The sequence below is a fragment of the Phalangium opilio genome, unplaced genomic scaffold, assembly GCF_054372755.1.
Source record: "Phalangium opilio isolate 3A_F unplaced genomic scaffold, DU_Popi_V2 ptg000079l_1, whole genome shotgun sequence".
Lineage (NCBI taxonomy): Eukaryota > Metazoa > Arthropoda > Arachnida > Opiliones > Phalangiidae > Phalangium > Phalangium opilio.
This window is the reverse complement of record NW_028324187.1, coordinates 8,824,597-8,840,998: the sequence shown is the minus strand read 5'-3', so window position 1 is coordinate 8,840,998 and position 16,402 is coordinate 8,824,597. Positions and strand designations below refer to the sequence as shown.

The 16,402-nt window shown below is 37.6% G+C and overlaps 3 protein-coding genes across 6 annotated transcripts; 2 read left to right on the top strand and 1 right to left on the bottom strand.

Moving 5' to 3' along the window:
* Positions 1–104: 104 nt before the first annotated feature.
* Positions 105–10,525, top strand: dsd (attractin-like protein dsd). Of its 4 annotated transcripts, none has more exons than XM_089846334.1 (18): positions 105–511; positions 3,163–3,363; positions 3,449–3,577; positions 3,643–3,821; positions 3,944–4,100; positions 4,170–4,519; positions 4,577–4,757; positions 5,348–5,602; positions 5,923–5,987; positions 6,038–6,196; positions 6,508–6,975; positions 7,055–7,255; positions 7,345–7,582; positions 7,897–7,955; positions 8,030–8,194; positions 8,256–8,539; positions 8,630–8,752; positions 9,786–10,525. In XM_089846334.1, exons 1-18 carry the CDS (start codon positions 249–251, stop codon positions 10,023–10,025), a joined length of 3,717 nt encoding a protein of 1,238 aa, XP_089702460.1. In that variant the 5' UTR covers positions 105–248; the 3' UTR covers positions 10,026–10,525. The 4 variants fall into 4 exon arrangements, with proteins under 4 accessions (XP_089702460.1, XP_089702458.1, XP_089702459.1 ...); XM_089846332.1 differs by having other exon boundaries at positions 3,938–4,100; XM_089846333.1 differs by having other exon boundaries at positions 3,929–4,100; positions 6,053–6,196.
* Positions 10,526–11,434: 909 nt separating this feature from the next.
* Positions 11,435–14,768, top strand: LOC149654723 (mini-chromosome maintenance complex-binding protein). Its single transcript, XM_089846343.1, has 10 exons — positions 11,435–11,631; positions 11,694–11,791; positions 11,851–12,135; positions 12,213–12,432; positions 12,502–12,697; positions 12,771–12,919; positions 12,984–13,225; positions 13,791–14,255; positions 14,330–14,415; positions 14,481–14,768. The coding sequence occupies exons 1-10, from the start codon at positions 11,574–11,576 to the stop codon at positions 14,602–14,604; spliced, it is 1,923 nt and encodes a 640-aa protein (XP_089702469.1). The 5' UTR covers positions 11,435–11,573; the 3' UTR covers positions 14,605–14,768.
* Positions 14,757–16,312, bottom strand: LOC149654722 (polycomb group RING finger protein 1-like). Its single transcript, XM_089846354.1, has 7 exons — positions 16,148–16,312; positions 15,889–15,991; positions 15,658–15,810; positions 15,532–15,591; positions 15,357–15,462; positions 15,083–15,293; positions 14,757–15,015 (listed from the first exon to the last, which is right to left on the bottom strand). Exons 1-7 carry the CDS (start codon positions 16,154–16,156, stop codon positions 14,971–14,973), a joined length of 687 nt encoding a protein of 228 aa, XP_089702480.1. The 5' UTR covers positions 16,157–16,312; the 3' UTR covers positions 14,757–14,970.
* Between the last annotated feature and the right edge of the window lie 90 nt (positions 16,313–16,402).

Sequence of the window (16,402 nt, the reverse complement as noted above, 5' to 3'; positions counted from 1 at the left end):
TAGTAGGTAGTTTGTCAAAGAAAGCCTCCACTACAGTAGGTATTTATCCTCCTTGCTCAAAGCTCACGGCCACCTCGAATCCTCGATTCGGTCGGTCAACTTAGTACAAAAAAATGTTCAGGAAGTTCGCGCCGTACCAGTCGTGGTGGGGTAGTTGACGGGCTGTGGCGTTTAGGTTGAAAAATATATTTTTGGTCCGTCGTCGAGGTCAAAATTTTAAAGATTATGACGATCTGTTTACATCCCAAATGGAATTTTTAACCCGTTGGTATGGTAGGCGAGCGAAATACAAGAATAAAGAGTCGGTTTTGCGTCGCGAATCCGCGTATCCTAAAATATGCGTGATCCTTATTGTTTTGTGGCTAACGAACTTAAGCCTTTGCAATCCTTTCGCTTGTGACGAAGATGACCCCTCAAGACAATGCGTTCATGGGTCTTGTATTAATGACCGCTGCGAGTGCTATAGAGGATGGCAAGGAACATTTTGTCAACAGTGTGGTGGACGTGTAAAGTAAGTGTTCTTTATTTAAAGTTGATTAAGGTACACTAAATAACCAAGCCCTAGTGTAAGTTAGTGTCCGCCCAGTGACCTAGCTTCTATAGGTTCCCATTGAAGTCTAAACCACCGTTAATCCCTCAGTTACATCGTAAGTTCTGTTATGTTTTAGCAAAAGTACTGTTTAAGTAAAATATATTGATGTAGGCCTATTGGTCACCTTACTGTTTAAACTTGTATTAATATGGTTATAGCCATATTAACCTATAACTTATAGGTCACCCACTCACCCCTTATTTTACCACTGATGGTGCATATAGTTTAATCCTAGCTATATATATTCCCCTTAAACTTTAACCTTTTAACATACAACTATATAGTATTTGAATTAATATATTGAAAAGGTGTATTTTTTCTGCATATATTAATGTCGTATTAGTTTCTCAAAAATACGTGATTTCGTAATTAGTTATTTATTAACATCTAACTGCATTTGAAAGGTCAGAGTACCACGTAAAAGTTTTAATTAAAAAACGTCGTAAAACGGTAGCTCCAACTTAATCTTGTTATCTGAAGTCTAGTGCATTGAAATAATCTTTTTCTATATCATACATATTTTATTGCTTTGTTGATTTGCTACGTTATTCCCTCCTCACACGGTACAAAGGCTGTATTCAATTATTTGCTTTAGTTTCGACTTTTAGAGTACAAACAATGAAAAATGTTACTGAATAGTTTTTTTCTTTATTATTGTTGACCTGGAAACGTCAGGAAAAAAATATGTGGATAAAATTTATGTAAAATTGGGGGGAAAAATAAGAAAAAATAGTCTAGAAAACTACCCAATATATTTTCCTCATAAAAAACGTGTTTATGTATGGTTGGAAAAATACATCTGTAAAATTTTTAAAGGCTGATCTGTAGCTTTGAAATTAATTAATATATAAATACATAGTGTATTATGATTAGCCTATTTAGTAATAGTGTAATATGCCAAGAAAAGGTATTAATAGCGGTATAATATTGGGGAAGTTGTTATTACAAATTTGTAGACTGTAGGGCATTATTTAGTAATATAACCTTGGCCCTAATGCTAGAACATGCAAAATTGCTTTGAGGTTTTTAGTATTGTTATTACTCTTATTCAAGGTTAATTACAGGCCTTTGAGAGATAAATTTAAGGGTGTTTCCTTCACTGTACTACGGTAGACGCGAAGTACATTCCTCTATGAATAATGTCCATTTGGAACTATTTCCGTTCCGTTAGTTCTCATGACTACGCGAGTTTATTTTTTATCGTGGTACGTTCCACAGGGTTCGTACGGAACCTGGATAAGTCAGGGATTTGGAAAATGAAGGAAAAAGTCGGGGATAAGTCAGGGATTTGGAAAATGAAGGAAAAAGTCAGGGATAGGTCAGGGATTTGGAAAATGAAGGAAAAAGTCGGGGATAGGTCAGGGATTTGGAAAATGAAGGAAAAAGTCGGGGATAGGTCAGGGATTTGGAAAATGAAGGAAAAAGTCGGGGATAGGTCAGGGATTTGGAAAATGAAAGAAAAAGTCGGGGATAGGTCAGGGATTTGGAAAATGAAGGAAAAAGTCGGGGATAGGTCAGGGATTTGGAAAATGAAGGAAAAAGTCGGGGATAGGTCAGGGATTTGGAAAATGAAAGAAAAAGTCGGGGATAGGTCAGGGATTTGGAAAATGAAGGAAAAAGTCGGGGATAGGTCAGGGATTTGGAAAATGAAGGAAAAAGTCGGGGATAGGTCAGGGATTTGGAAAATGAAGGAAAAAGTCGGGGATAGGTCAGGGATTTGGAAAATGAAGGAAAAAGTCGGGGATAGGTCAGGGATTTGTAAAATGAAGGAAAAAGTCGGGGATAGGTCAGGGATTTGGAAAATGAAGGAAAAAGTCGGGGATAGGTCAGGGATTTGGAAAATGAAGGAAAAAGTCGGGGATAGGTCAGGGATTTCGTTTGGTACATGAAACCATGATTTCTTCGAGCAATGATAAATATGGGCCTAGGTGTTATCACTAAGTCGGCTCTGGTAAACACGTACTTAAAATGGTCAGGGATATTGGCAAAATTTGGTTAGGGATAGGTTAGTTGTTTCGTTTGGTATATCAAACCATGATTTCTTCGAGCAATGATAAATATGGGCCAGGTGTTATCATGAAGTCGGCTCTGGTAAACACGTACTTAAAATAGTTAGGGATACTGGCAAAATTTGGTTAGGGATAGGTCATGGATTGCGTTTGGTATATCGAACCATGTTGTCAGGGATTGCGTTTGGTATATCGAACCATGTTGTCAGGGATTTCGTTTTATATCGAACCATGTTGTCAGGGATTTTGTTTGGTATATCGAACCATGTTGTCAGAGAGAGGTCAGGGATTTTGTTTTGTATATCAAACCATGCTGTCAGGGATATGTCAGGGATTTCGTTTTGTATATCAAACCATGCTGTCAGGGATATGTCAGGGATTTTGTTTGGTATATCGTACCATGCTTGAAGCAGTGATAAAAATAGGCCAGTGGTGACCATGAAGTCGGCTCTGTAAACACCTTAAAATGGTCAGGGATATACTGGCAAAATTTGGTTAGGGATAAGCTGCAAAAGTCAGGGATTTTTCAATATACAGAATTTGGTCCGAACCCTGTTCCAGATTAACCGAAAAATCTGGGTTTATATCGGATGGATTGAAGAATTACAGTATTGACATGCAGTGCGCTTGGCTTATTGACAGCGGAGAAGAAAATGCTACAATTAGACTTAACCTACTTCATTTTGAAACCGAATGTAGCTGGGATCATTTGTATATTTTTGACGGAGATTCGTTATTTTCGAGACTCGTCGCGGCCTTCAGGTGCCACATTTCTTTGAAACGTTTCTCTTTACGGTTGAATTGTAAACGTTGTTAACCTTCCCGTTTATTATACCTTTTAAAATAGCGGTGTCCTTATGAGAGAAGAATGGGATCCTTCAAAGATTCCAGAAATAATAACGCATTCGGGATATGCCTATTTATACTTTTATAGTGACGCGGCGCTGAACATGAGTGGCTTTAACATATCTTATAGGTTAGTGACGCGTAACATATCCCCTTCTTCTCTTCTTAAACGCGTCAGTAACAATTCCCATTTAGTGTGAATGGATGCCCAAAACAAAATTGTTCCAATCACGGTGTCTGCATCGACTCCGTTTGTACTTGCGACGGAGGATGGACGGGTGATGGCTGCGACATTCCATTTTGCCCAAATAATTGCACTAATGGCGAATGCCAACACGAAGAGCACAAATGTCAGTGTAAAGAAGGTTTTAAAGGTAAGCGATGTTCAGTTTCAGTTTGAAGGATAGAGAGACGCTCGCTGCTTGGCAAATCGCGAATCAAACGTGGTTTGATCTCAAATTTTTGCCCCTAACAAAAATTGACGGTTCAGGAAAAGATTGCAGTTTAAAAGTTGACGAATTGTTGTGGGAAGTTGAGAGTGTGGCCGAAAATGCGTTCGGAAGAGCGTTGCATCAAATGGTGGTTTATAAAGACGCGCTTTGGATCGTTGGTGGCGAGAATTTCGTGCAAAATGAATATTTAAATGTATTAAAGTAAGTCAGTCCAAACACCACCGACTTAGATTAGGGCCGTCCCCTAACTTCCAGGTGTCCGCGTTGCAGGTATAATTTTACAAGTAAAGAATGGGAAGTTTTGGAACCCAGTACTATAACTGACAACCGTTTCGGCCATTCTCTCGTTGTCTACAAAGACAAATTTTACGTCTACGGTGGCATGCTCCAAAATGGTAGCATCATGAGTGACCTATGGCAATTTGACCCTGAAACACGAGAATGGGATCAGGTTCAAGAATCCTCTACCTCTAGTCGCAATCGGGATTGTCAACCTGAACTTTGTAGTCCAGTCGCTTCGGCTGGACATACCTCTAATACCGTTAAAGATAGTATGATAGTCATATTTGGACACCATCTGGTCTACGGATATCTTAATACGGTTCAAGAATTTAATTTTGGTACGAAAATAGATGACGGGGGTGTTGTTCTTTAGCGTAACTATACATTTTTATTAGTTACTGGAAAATGGGAGCTTATCAAAACGCGGGGAGCGATAGTTAAAGGTGGTTACGGACATAGTAGCGTTTATGACAGAAATTCCCAACTAATATTCGTATACGGCGGATACCATTCGACCGGAGCTGACGGTGTCCTCGTGGATTATCTATATAGTTATCATCCTTGGGATAAATCATGGTATTTACGTGAAAGTGAAAGTTCAGATAACATGACATCATACCTTAAAAGAACGGAAAAATATTTAAAGAAAAATAAATTATCTCTTGTTACAAAATAATAATAGCATTTAATTAGCCTTATTCCTGATCAGCGCCACCTACCCATAGCGGCGACTTTGAGAACTACTGTAAGCGGCAAGCCAATCAGATGTCGCTAAAATCTGGTGACGTCACTAACTGGCACTCTCGGGTCTTACCAAAAATGACGTCACCAGATTTTAGCGACATCTGATTGGCTTGCCGCTTACAGTAGTTCTCAAAGTCACCGCTATGGGTAGATGGCGCTGATCAGGAATAAGCTACGCTAATTACTCTTAAAAACGACGAGTACTGCGCCGCCATTGCTTTAGTGACGTCTGATAGCCACCCCTAAAGTGATTGGTTGAATTTTCACAGGATGAGAGAGGTAAGGGTGGGGGGAGGGCATAGCCAACTCGCTCACGCTCCTAAGACGTTCTTTTTAGGTACAATGTTACGTTACCCGAACGTTTCCTTTAATTTAGGTTAGACGTACGTATCTTTTCTGAGGTGAATTTCTTATTTCTGTAGGAAATTGTTGACTCCCAGTTTCTCTCCGAGTTTCTTACATTCCGCTATTGTGATAAACAAGCGAATGCTCGTGTTTGGGGGCAACGTCCATAATGGTACCGCAGCGGGCAGTTCTTACAGTGGGGCGGATAAATGTTTTTCTTCAGACTTTTTAGAATACGATATCGAATTGGACGAATGGCAAAAGTTGAATTATTCGGGACCTTTCAAACACGAGCTCGCTAGACTCGGACAATCAGCCGTTACTTATAAAGAGTAAAAATATTAAAATCATTTTTTGTAGCGTGTTGTTAATTAGCCTTATTCCTGATCAGCGCCATCTACCCATAGAGGTGACTTTGAGAACTACTGTAAGCGGCAAGCCAATCAGATGTCGCTAAAATCTGGTGACGTCATTTTTGGTAAGACCCGAGAGTGCCAGTCAGTGACGTCACCAGATTTTAGCGACATCTGATTGGCTTGCCGCTTACAGTAGTTCTCAAAGTCGCCGCTATGGGTAGGTGGCGCTGATCAGGAATAAGACCGCTAATTAAGTTTATTGTTGGGTAATTGTTGGAACTAATTGTCCTATATAGTTCTGTTTATGTTTTTGGCGGGTTCAACGGTTTGATGCTGAAAGACTTGTTGAAATTTACACCAGGTAAGATCTTGGACTCGTTTAAAAACGGGTAATTTTAATTTCTGAGGAAGCCCTTTCCTACTTAGGAAGCTGCAAAAGCTTTAAATCTCGCGAAACGTGCAAAAATACGGCTCAAGTCATTAAATGCGATTGGGATCACGAAAATTCCAAATGCATTTCCAAAAGATTGTCTTTCTCCAAACATAACTTTAAGAAATTACAAAAAACGGGTAAACATTAGGCCTTACACAATTAGCCTTATTCCTGATCAGCGCCACCTACCCATAGCGGCGACTTTGAGAACTACTGTAAGCGGCAAGCCAATCAGATGTCGCTAAAATCTGGTGACGTCACTAACTGGCACTCTCGGGTCTTACCAAAAATGACGTCACCAGATTTTAGCGACATCTGATTGGCTTGCCGCTTACAGTAGTTCTCAAAGTCACCGCTATGGGTAGATGGCGCTGATTAGGAATAAGGCTAATTACGCGCCCGATTCAATGCCTATTAATTTCTTTCTTTCTTTCTTAACTATCTATAGTTAACGTAACATCACTTTGTACCAAAATTAAAACGTGTCCCACTTGCATCGATAATAGTTACGGTTGCGTTTGGTGCGGAACTAATTGCGCTCACGGAGATTGCATTAATAAATCAACCGCTACTGATAATAGTAAAGATTGCGAAGATCAGGATAGTAGCAATTGCGAAAACTTACATAATTGCCACGTTTGCCACACCGAATACCATTGTGGTTGGCAAAATGATAAGAGGTGTTACACTTTCGTGAAAGATAACGGAAACAAAACGGAAAAAGCCATTTTAAGTGAAGAATTTAGAGTTCGTTGCGAAACTCCTTGCAGCCATTACCGCACTTGCGAAAATTGCACCGAATCTAGGTGCATGTGGTGCAGCAGTAAGAATATCTGCATAGACTCCAACACTTACGTGGCTTCGTTTCCAATCGCGCAATGTTTAGAATGGACAACGCAGAGTATGAAATGTCCTGGTACGTTCCTCCTCCACCTCTTCGCGGTTCTATTTTAGAATTAAGGAACCAACCGTATTTGCCACGTTGTTCCTTGCAGGATTGATGTGCAAAGACATCCAATCTTGCGAAAGATGTCTTCAAAACCCTCGATGTGGTTGGTGCGACGATGGCAGTGGTACTGGTCTTGGTTCCTGTATGGATGGTGGCGGGAAAGGACCGATGGTGCGAAATGGTTCTTTTTCCGTTGTAGATAGTACAATGTGCCCGGTACCGAATTGGTACTTCACACACTGCCCTAGTAAGTGTTTCTATTTTGGGGAATCGTGTAATTTTAAACGTATTCCTCAATGTTATATTTGAATTGTGTGTTTTTCCTTCTTTCTTAAGTGTGCCAATGTAACGGACATAGCACGTGTATTAACGACACTAGTATTTGTATCGAGCCTTGTAATCATTTGACGGAAGGCCCAAATTGCCAACAATGTATGGCTGGTTATTACGGGAATCCCATAAACGGGGGCAATTGCACCCCTTGCCTATGCAATCAGCACGGTGATATGTGCAATACATCAACGGGAAAATGTTACTGTATTGCCAAAGGAATTATAGGAGATCAGTGTGATAAGTAAGATATACTAATCGTCAAACGTTAATTTAAAATGAACGCCAATTAGCCTTATTCCTGATCAGCGCCATCTACCCATAGCGGTGACTTTGAGAACTACTGTAAGCGGCAAGCCAATCAGATGTCGCTAAAATCTGGTGACGTCATTTTTGGTAAGACCCGAGAGTGCCAGTCAGTGACGTCACCAGATTTTAGCGACATCTGATTGGCTTGCCGCTTACAGTAGTTCTCAAAGTCGCCGCTATGGGTAGGTGGCGCTGATCAGGAATAAGACCGCTAATTAAGTATTTAGTAATTAATTAAAAATTACTTAGATGCGATGAATCTAATCACTATATTGGAAACCCTAAAGAAATAGGGGGAACTTGCTTCTGTATGTTAATTGTTGCGAAATAGGTCAAAATTAATTAATTAATTCTTAAGCCTAATTTGGTCTATTTTCTTCAGATAATCTTTCTATAGACTTTCAGTATACTTTCAATATGTCCAAACCGGAAGATAGCTACTATACTCAGATTAACTTTATGAATTCGCCCCCAAAACCGGACATTGACGTAGATTTCACCATTAGTTGTACCGTCAATGCCTTGGTCAACATAACTTTAGGATCAGGTTCGTTTTCAACCTCTTAGGGAACAAAAACCCCGAACAATCTTTACTTGTTATCTTTTAGCACTAACGGGCGAACGCATTTTGCACGAAAATCGTAAATGCGGTTCCTTTAAGCATCGATTTTCTCATAACGAGCTCAGTATTGGATTAGAGAATACGACATTCTACGTTTACGTTTTTGACTTCAAAACCCCTTTCGTCTTGCAAATTTCTTTCTCCCAACATCGAACTCTCGATCTCTTGCAGTTTTTCATCACTTTTTCTAGCTGCTTTCTCTCCTTATTAATTATAGCCGCCATTCTTTGGAAAATTAAACAGAAATACGATTTATATCGTAGACGACAGGTTAGTAATGGTAGAAATGGCCCGCTGCAGTCATCCGCCAGGGGATGATTAGGCCTAAATATTTCGTTTTTTATTTGTAAAATTCGTTAGCGATTGTTTGTCGAAATGGAACAAATGGCTAGTAGACCATTCTCGGGAGTCGCAGTTGATTTTGAGCAAGAAAAGAAAGATTCCTTGAAAGCCAATGCAGAAGGACATACCAAATCGACACCCGTAAGTAATATTTTAAGGGAAAGATCACAGGTAACGTAATATTATGCCTTAAAAGGACGGCCTTTTTCTAAATATAAAGGGGAAAATATTAAAAGAAATAAATGGTATCTTAGTAGGCTTAAAAACGAGGTCTTGCTTTAGTGGGGGCCGCTAAATTGAAACCCATACGCGCGTGATTGAGTGGGCTATTCGATATGTTAGGCTTACTCAGGGCTGGAAATAAGCACATGACATATTGGACATTTTAAAATGTCCCATAATTTTGTTAAAAACTAAGGGGGTCACTGGATATTTAGACCAGGGTGGGAAATAAGGATTTTTTTAAAACTGGACATTGGGCCAGCGACCCCCTTGGCCTGGAATAAATAAACTGGTCCATGACCATTGACCAGGGCGCGGTCGTCTGCTAAACTAAAGAAGTGGGTAATTAAATAGTTGAGGTAATGTCTTTACTCTGGTTACCCTTGAATTTTATTAGTGGTCCCGTGGACCACTGACCCCCCCTCCGATTTAATTTTTAAACTGGTCCAGGCAATTTTTAAACTGGTCATTTGCCCTGTGCCACCGCCTTATTTCCCACGCTGCACTGGACATTTAGGCCAATCTTTTTTAAAAATACATTAAGGGACATTTTGAAATTTTATTGCACGATGTCCAGTTTATCATGTGCTTATTTCCGGCCCTGGGTGTATTGCGTGGCCAACTCGATCACGTCGTAAGTCGTCCTGGCTAGTAATGGCGGCGCAGGAGAGTAGGGATTGGTTGAATTCTCTCAGCCTGTAAGAATTGAACCAATCCCTTTAGGGGTGACTAACAGACGTCACTAAAACAATGGCGGCGCGGTAGTCCACGTTTTTAAGACTAATTAAATGTACTAATTATTTTGTAATAAGAGATCATTTATGTTTTTTAATATTATACCTTTTATATTTAGTAAAAGGCCGTTCTTTTAAGATATAATATGTTATGTTACGTCACCCGACCCTTTCCTATTATTTCCCTTTTAAAATGAAAATGATTGGGTTCTCTTTAGAACCACCCGACACCGGTGGCCTTGGAACCTTGTTCCGGTGGTAAAGCGGCTGTATTAACTTTAATTATTCGTCTATCCAATGGGGGAGAGGAATATACTCCGGATAGCCAATCCGCATTAGCTATGGGCAGTACTTTAGTATCTTTGGGACCTACTTGTAAGCATACTGCCGATATAATTAAGGACGAGACTAAATTTGAAGTCTTAAAAATCTCAAATAACTCAAACGCGTGTATATAAATAATATAAAATAATAAATTTGAAAGGGGGGCGCAACAACGTAAACTAAATTTTTTTATACCGTGAAACTTAGGGATAAACGTATTTCAAATCTTTTCGAGAAAAGTGAAGATAAAATTGTTTTTTCTAAATGTATTATATTTAATTTGTATAATTATAATTAATTTCCTCTTTATCAAAGAAAATCCTGCTCACCAAACAATATAAGTAGTATTTAAATTTTATTTTCTTTTATTATTATTATTATGTAAAGCAGGATGAGTAACGAGAGTTTCTTTTTAAGGGGGAAATTTAACGGGGAACAATTAATTTTAAGAGCGACGACAGACTTTGAGCTGTTTAAAACTCATCTGTAAATAGATCATAATTGTCTATTTTAAATGTTATTACGAGTGTTTTTATTTATTAACAAAAAAAAATAAGAAAAAATAATCAGTTTACAATAAAAAAAAAAATTTTGGGTGAGAAAGATACAAATAATAAAGATATTACAATTGGTATTGCGTTGTTTTTGTGTTTTTATTTAGATCTTTTTATCTTTACCTTCGTAGTTCTTGGCCAAGATATCCATTGAAGCCTTGACTAATTCAATCTCTTCTTCCAGTTTAGCGATGTTCTTACATATGTAGGTAAGACGTCCCATTTTTTCATCAAACTGTTGAGTAAATGCTTGCTTTAAGCCTTGGACGTTGGTATCAATTTTGTCATAAGCTTTGATGTTTAATTCGTTCAGTTTTGATTTTTTCTTCGCCAGCATTTGAGCGTCTTTCATGTTTTTATCCTTGATGGTGCTTTGCATTTTCTCCAATTTCTTATTCAAACCATTAGCAAGAGGGGTTGTAGTGTTTTGTTTGACTGGAGTTGACGTGTTTCGGTTAGGGTTAGCTGATCCTTTTATTCCTTTGTCAATAGTAGACTTAGGCCCGGCAGTGACATTAGGTTTTTCAGCATATTTTTCGTCGGTTTTAGTATTTTTATTGTTTTCAGAGTTATATTCTTGCATTTCAGTAGTTTTTTCAGCCATTTTAAGCGTTTTTTATGTTTAAGATCTGCAACGATAGTTGTTTAAGAAAATTAGGCTTAAAAACTGTCTTTAAAATTCAATTCACGCGGTCACGGGACTGAAATTTGTTTGAAATGGGGCTGAACATAAGAAAACTTTAGGTTGCTTATGCTCAGCCTTGGTTCTATTTTTCCCGCGCAAAACTTTCCGGAGTTGCAGTCTTTATATTCTTGCATTTCAATATTTTTTCAGCCATTTTAAGCGTTTTTTATGTTTAAGATCTGCAACGATAGTTGTTTAAGAAAATTAGGCTTAAAAACTGTCTTTAAAATTCAATTCACGCGGTCACGGGACTGAAATTTGTTTGAAATGGGGCTGAACATAAGAAAACTTTAGGTTGCTTATGCTCAGCCTTGGTTCTATTTTTCCCGCGCAAAAGTTTCCGGAGTTGCAGTATCAGTATCCGGGAATAATCGGGTTTTTGATTAAGTTCTTCTAATTAATGTTAAAAGTTTAGGATAAATATCACACCTAAAATTATCATCATGCCAGGTGTCGAAGACTTCATCAACAAACCACTGGAAATTATTCATAATCTCTGTTGTAAGTGGATTTTTTTCTTAGGCCTTGGTCAAAATAAACCCTTTTGTTATTTTTTCTTTTAGCTAGTTCACCCGATGCCTTTGTTATATCACCAGAACAATGTCAAAAGAGAGCCGCGGAATATTTTACCAAACGAATTATTCAGGAAGGGTTGACGAAGGTAGCCATAAACGCGGTTAAAAAACTTCTTCAGTAAACACACGTCTTCCTTTATCATAGATACCATCTCTGAATGTGAGGCAATCTCACGAGTTACCACCAAATAGCCTTGTAAGGTTTAGATGCATGATTCAAGACATGTATGATCCCGAGTATTTTATGGAATCATACGAAGTTGTTCATGTACCCTCGCAAAGGCGATACATGAGAACAGGCATGTACAAAGATTTTGTGGAATGTCGTGCGGATGAAGAAGTAAATATGGATTCTCCCTCCAACAAAACCATGGATCGTTTGATGTTTTACACCATTTCTGTGCCTGGAGAGAATGATTGGATTCAAAAAATATCCCTTTTTAACTTAAAAAAATCATAAATTTAAGAGAGGAGATACACTGTTAACTTTTCTTAACAATAATATACGGGTATTCAGCTGAGATTCCAGTTTCAACATTCCCAACAACTTCAAGTTGCGAACCAAGACTGAAAAGATCTCATTCTGAAGACTCAATTGATACTAAAATAGATGCCATAGAAATGGACACGGATGCCAGTAATTCGAATGAAAACAAAAGAACCAGGGTATCGGATCAGAGTACATCTGATGCTGCGGCTTCTAACACAAATGTTCAACCACCTCCGAGTAATGATTAATGAAATTACGGGAGTTTAAGGAATTACTTTGTAATTCATTCAAAATTTCAACTATTAGGCTTAAATTTACCTATTCCCGAATCAAATGGCAAGGCTTGTATAGTCAAAATTTATCAGCATCAATCTGTTGACTCAACAAGTTCAGTCGCCATGACATGTGATGATTTGAAAGTCAATGACGTTATTGAAGTTGTGGGAATACTTTCTGTTTATCCTTGTTTGGGGAATGTGCGCTTTAATTCTGACGAATTCGAGTTAGTTTAACTTTGATTCATAAGTGACAAAAGTTTAGATTAGAAGATGGTTAAACTTTAAAAATGATTTCAGCTTTATGAGAGATGATGATACGGGAGAAGTACAAGCCCATAATCCTCCCGCCTCTTTAGTTCCACGTATACACGCCATTGTCATTCGAAAATTAGATCATGTTAACCCTAATTTACCATGGAACATAAAATCTGAAGAGAATATCGCCAGTAATAAACCTTATTTGAAAAAATTCTTGGTAAGCTAGGAGCTTTAATAAGTTCTTTTTTACAGTTCAGAACCAAATTTTGAGCCAAGCACCACAAATTCGGGCTGAATTACATTCATTCCTAACGCAAGCCCTTATGGGTGATCAATTAGCCGCGGAGTATTTACTCTGTCATTTGATTTCTTCAATCTTTGCTAGAAAAGATGTTGTAGCTGTGGGGAAATTTTGCCTTAATCTTTCGAAGGTTCCAACCCTTGAAAATTATACCGTCAAACTTTATCAACTTTTATCTCAGATTGTAACAAAGGTAAGATCATACAGGGAGGGTTGGTTAAATCCACGTGAATCATGGTTAAAAGAAAAGTTTGGGTGACACAACATTATGCCTTGCAAGAACGGCCTTTTTCTAAGTATAAAAGGATAAATATTAAATAAAATAAATGATCTCTTATTATAATATAATTAGCGTTTAATTAGTCCTAAAAAGCGAGGACTACTGCGCCATCCGCCATTGCTAAAGCGATCGGCTTACGCGCGTGATCGAGTGGGCTATGGAATATCTTACTCAGGGCTGGAAATAAGCACAGGACAAACTGGACAAGAAATATTTCTTATTTCCAGCCCTCTCTCGTGATTCTCAACCTGTGAGAATTCAACCAATCACTTTAGGGGTGGCTATCTGACGTCACTGGAGCAAGGCTGGGGAAATGGCGGCGCAGTAGTCCTCGTTTTTAAGACTAATTAAATGCTATTTATTTTGTAAAAAGAGATCATTTATTTTTAATATTTTTTTCCTTTTATATTTAGAAAAAGGCCCTTCTTTTAAGACGTATAATGTTATGTTACCTGAACTTTTTTTTTGGTAATTGCAGAGTCACTGGTTTCCATTGTCATTGTCAAATCTCAATACATCTTGCCTGATACCTAAGAAGGATTTTGAGCTAAATAGGTTACAAACTGGGTTACTACAATTATCCGCTCATACTCATTTCATACTGGACGAGACGGCGCTCTCTGAAGGAAGACTAGAAGCTCTCGGAGTCAAAAATATGACTTCACTCGGAAACTTAATCCAGTGGCAAAGAGTGGAATACGATTTTAGCTTCAATCGAATGGAATTTTCAGCTGATATGGCGGTTTTGGTGCTTTCCGAAGGGAAATCCGTACTTCCTAGCGACTGTAGAGTACCTTTACGTATTTCCCCTAATTTTGGAGGTCCCGAGAAAGTTTTTACCGAACTTCAACTACAAGTAACTGAGAAATGGCTCGAATCTGTTAGGTGTTACTTAACATTATTGAAATTGGTTAATTACTCCATGAGTGAAGAATTACAAAGGGTAATTTAACTTAATTTTCATAATTAATAAGCAATTAATTTAATTTAATTTAATCAAGATTATTTTAATTTCAGAATGTTCAGGAAGATTTCGTTAAAATGAGAAAGGAGAATAATAAAGTTTCTGCGGATGATTTACATTCTCTTCTTTTATTAGCCAGGTAATTATTTTAATTATTGTTAACTATACTTTAATTAAAATAATTAATCTCTTCTCTTCAAACAGATTTATATCATTAAGTAATGGTGAAACAACATTGAGTAACGATTCCTGGGAAAAAGCTAAAAGTTTGGAAAAGGAACGTAAAGAAAGACTTAAAGTTGAGGTTCCATCATCATCATCATCCTGAGGTTGAAAGTTCAGTACTGATAACATAATTATAATGTGAATTGAAACAACTGTTTTATAAAGATATCCTCAGTGTCAGATCAGATACTAATCATTTTTCGTTTATGTAATACATTGTCATTCATTTTGAAGTTTAATAATAAACAACGTTGCTTTCCTTTTAAATTCATTTATTTACAACAAGGGGTTAAAAAAATCATTAAAAATAAAAGGGGGGGGATGGAAAAAATAAAAATACTATTTACATAAATAATTTTGAATTAAAACAAACAAGAAAATCACCTAAAAATTACACCACAAATTAAAAATTCAACTAAAATTAAAAGAACATCGGTAATCAGAGTCGTCAGACAAAGCCAATTAATTATTAAGGCACTTTTTTTAAAAAGAAATGCAAAGCCAATGGTGAACTCTGCATTAAGAAATGAAAGGATTAAAGTAAAATGTGGTCATGAATTCTAATTCTTCTTGATACATACTTGATCTTTAACATTAGATAACCACATTCTTTTTAAACAGTGTGTTTCGGGTATAATTTTTCCATTGCACATAATTCCAACTTCTTTTCCAGCTGCCATGGGCCATAATTTTTGGATGAGTTTTTTAAGGTGATAGATCTGAGCTCGGACTGAACATCTAACGTAACGTAAACGACCCTGCATCATCAGGGCTTGCGTGCTAGGACCATTTCTATTGAAAATTTTCAATGTTTAATGAATGGCTGACTTCGGTCTCTAATAGAAGGGTTTATACCTAACGGGTTCTATTCTAATATGAATCAATTCATCATGAATATAAAGGTGACGGTTTGCCATTCCCGTTTCTTCTTCAATATTACTTTGTGAACCTTCTAATTCTTCTGTTAAAGTAGCGAAGTATAAGTAATGTGTAAGTTCCTACTCCCTTTAAAGTTAAATCTTAATCTTGCCTTTATTAGATTCTGCTAAATTACGTGATTTCTCAAATTCTTGTCTACGTTTCATTTCGTCTATAACATATTTCTAATTACTATAAATTCTAGAAACTCATTCTCGGAAGAATTTAATTAACGTACTTTCCCACAAAGAAGGAACAAGTTTGAAAACTATGTCTTGTAAAGTTCGATCAGCTTTTAGATTTAGTAAAGGTTGCGTTTCATGCACTTTAGTGTTGCAGATAGGACAGTGTTTACTCGTTTGCAAATATTTGACGATGCAACTTTTGCAAACTGCGAAAGAATAGTAAATTGCAATGTGATATCAGGGGTATATGACTTATGTAACAGTAGGGTGTGAACTAAACTAACAGGTATGTAAACATTCGGTTATAGTTGTCGCGTCAATGAAGTAACCGGCGCAAAGAATGCAAACTATGTGGGGATTCAGCTCACGGATTCTCAGGTAGAGACTCTGCAAAATATATTAGGTGATTTTATACTGTCAATTTTTTAAACTGCGTGGGTAGACAAAAAGTAGATAAGATTATAGCCAAGGCTTAACATTGAAACAATGTAAGATAAATTATGCCCCTTGCAAAATATACGAGGCGAATTTTATCCTTCATACCTCATCCATAATGCGGAAAACTCCGCTGTAGGAAAATTAAAACGGCAGTAGCCGAAATAATTCCAGTCATTACATTACAGCGAAGTTCAATGCTCTTGATGAAATCCATACTCCATTTTTAATTTTTTAAGAACGCGGGATTCGGGATTCGGAAAGGTCAAGGGGTCGAGCTGTCACTTTCTCGCGGCATAGCCCCCTCGATCCACGCTTCTCCTGAGTCCTTATGGAACCCGGAAGGGTGAGGAGGGATTTAGT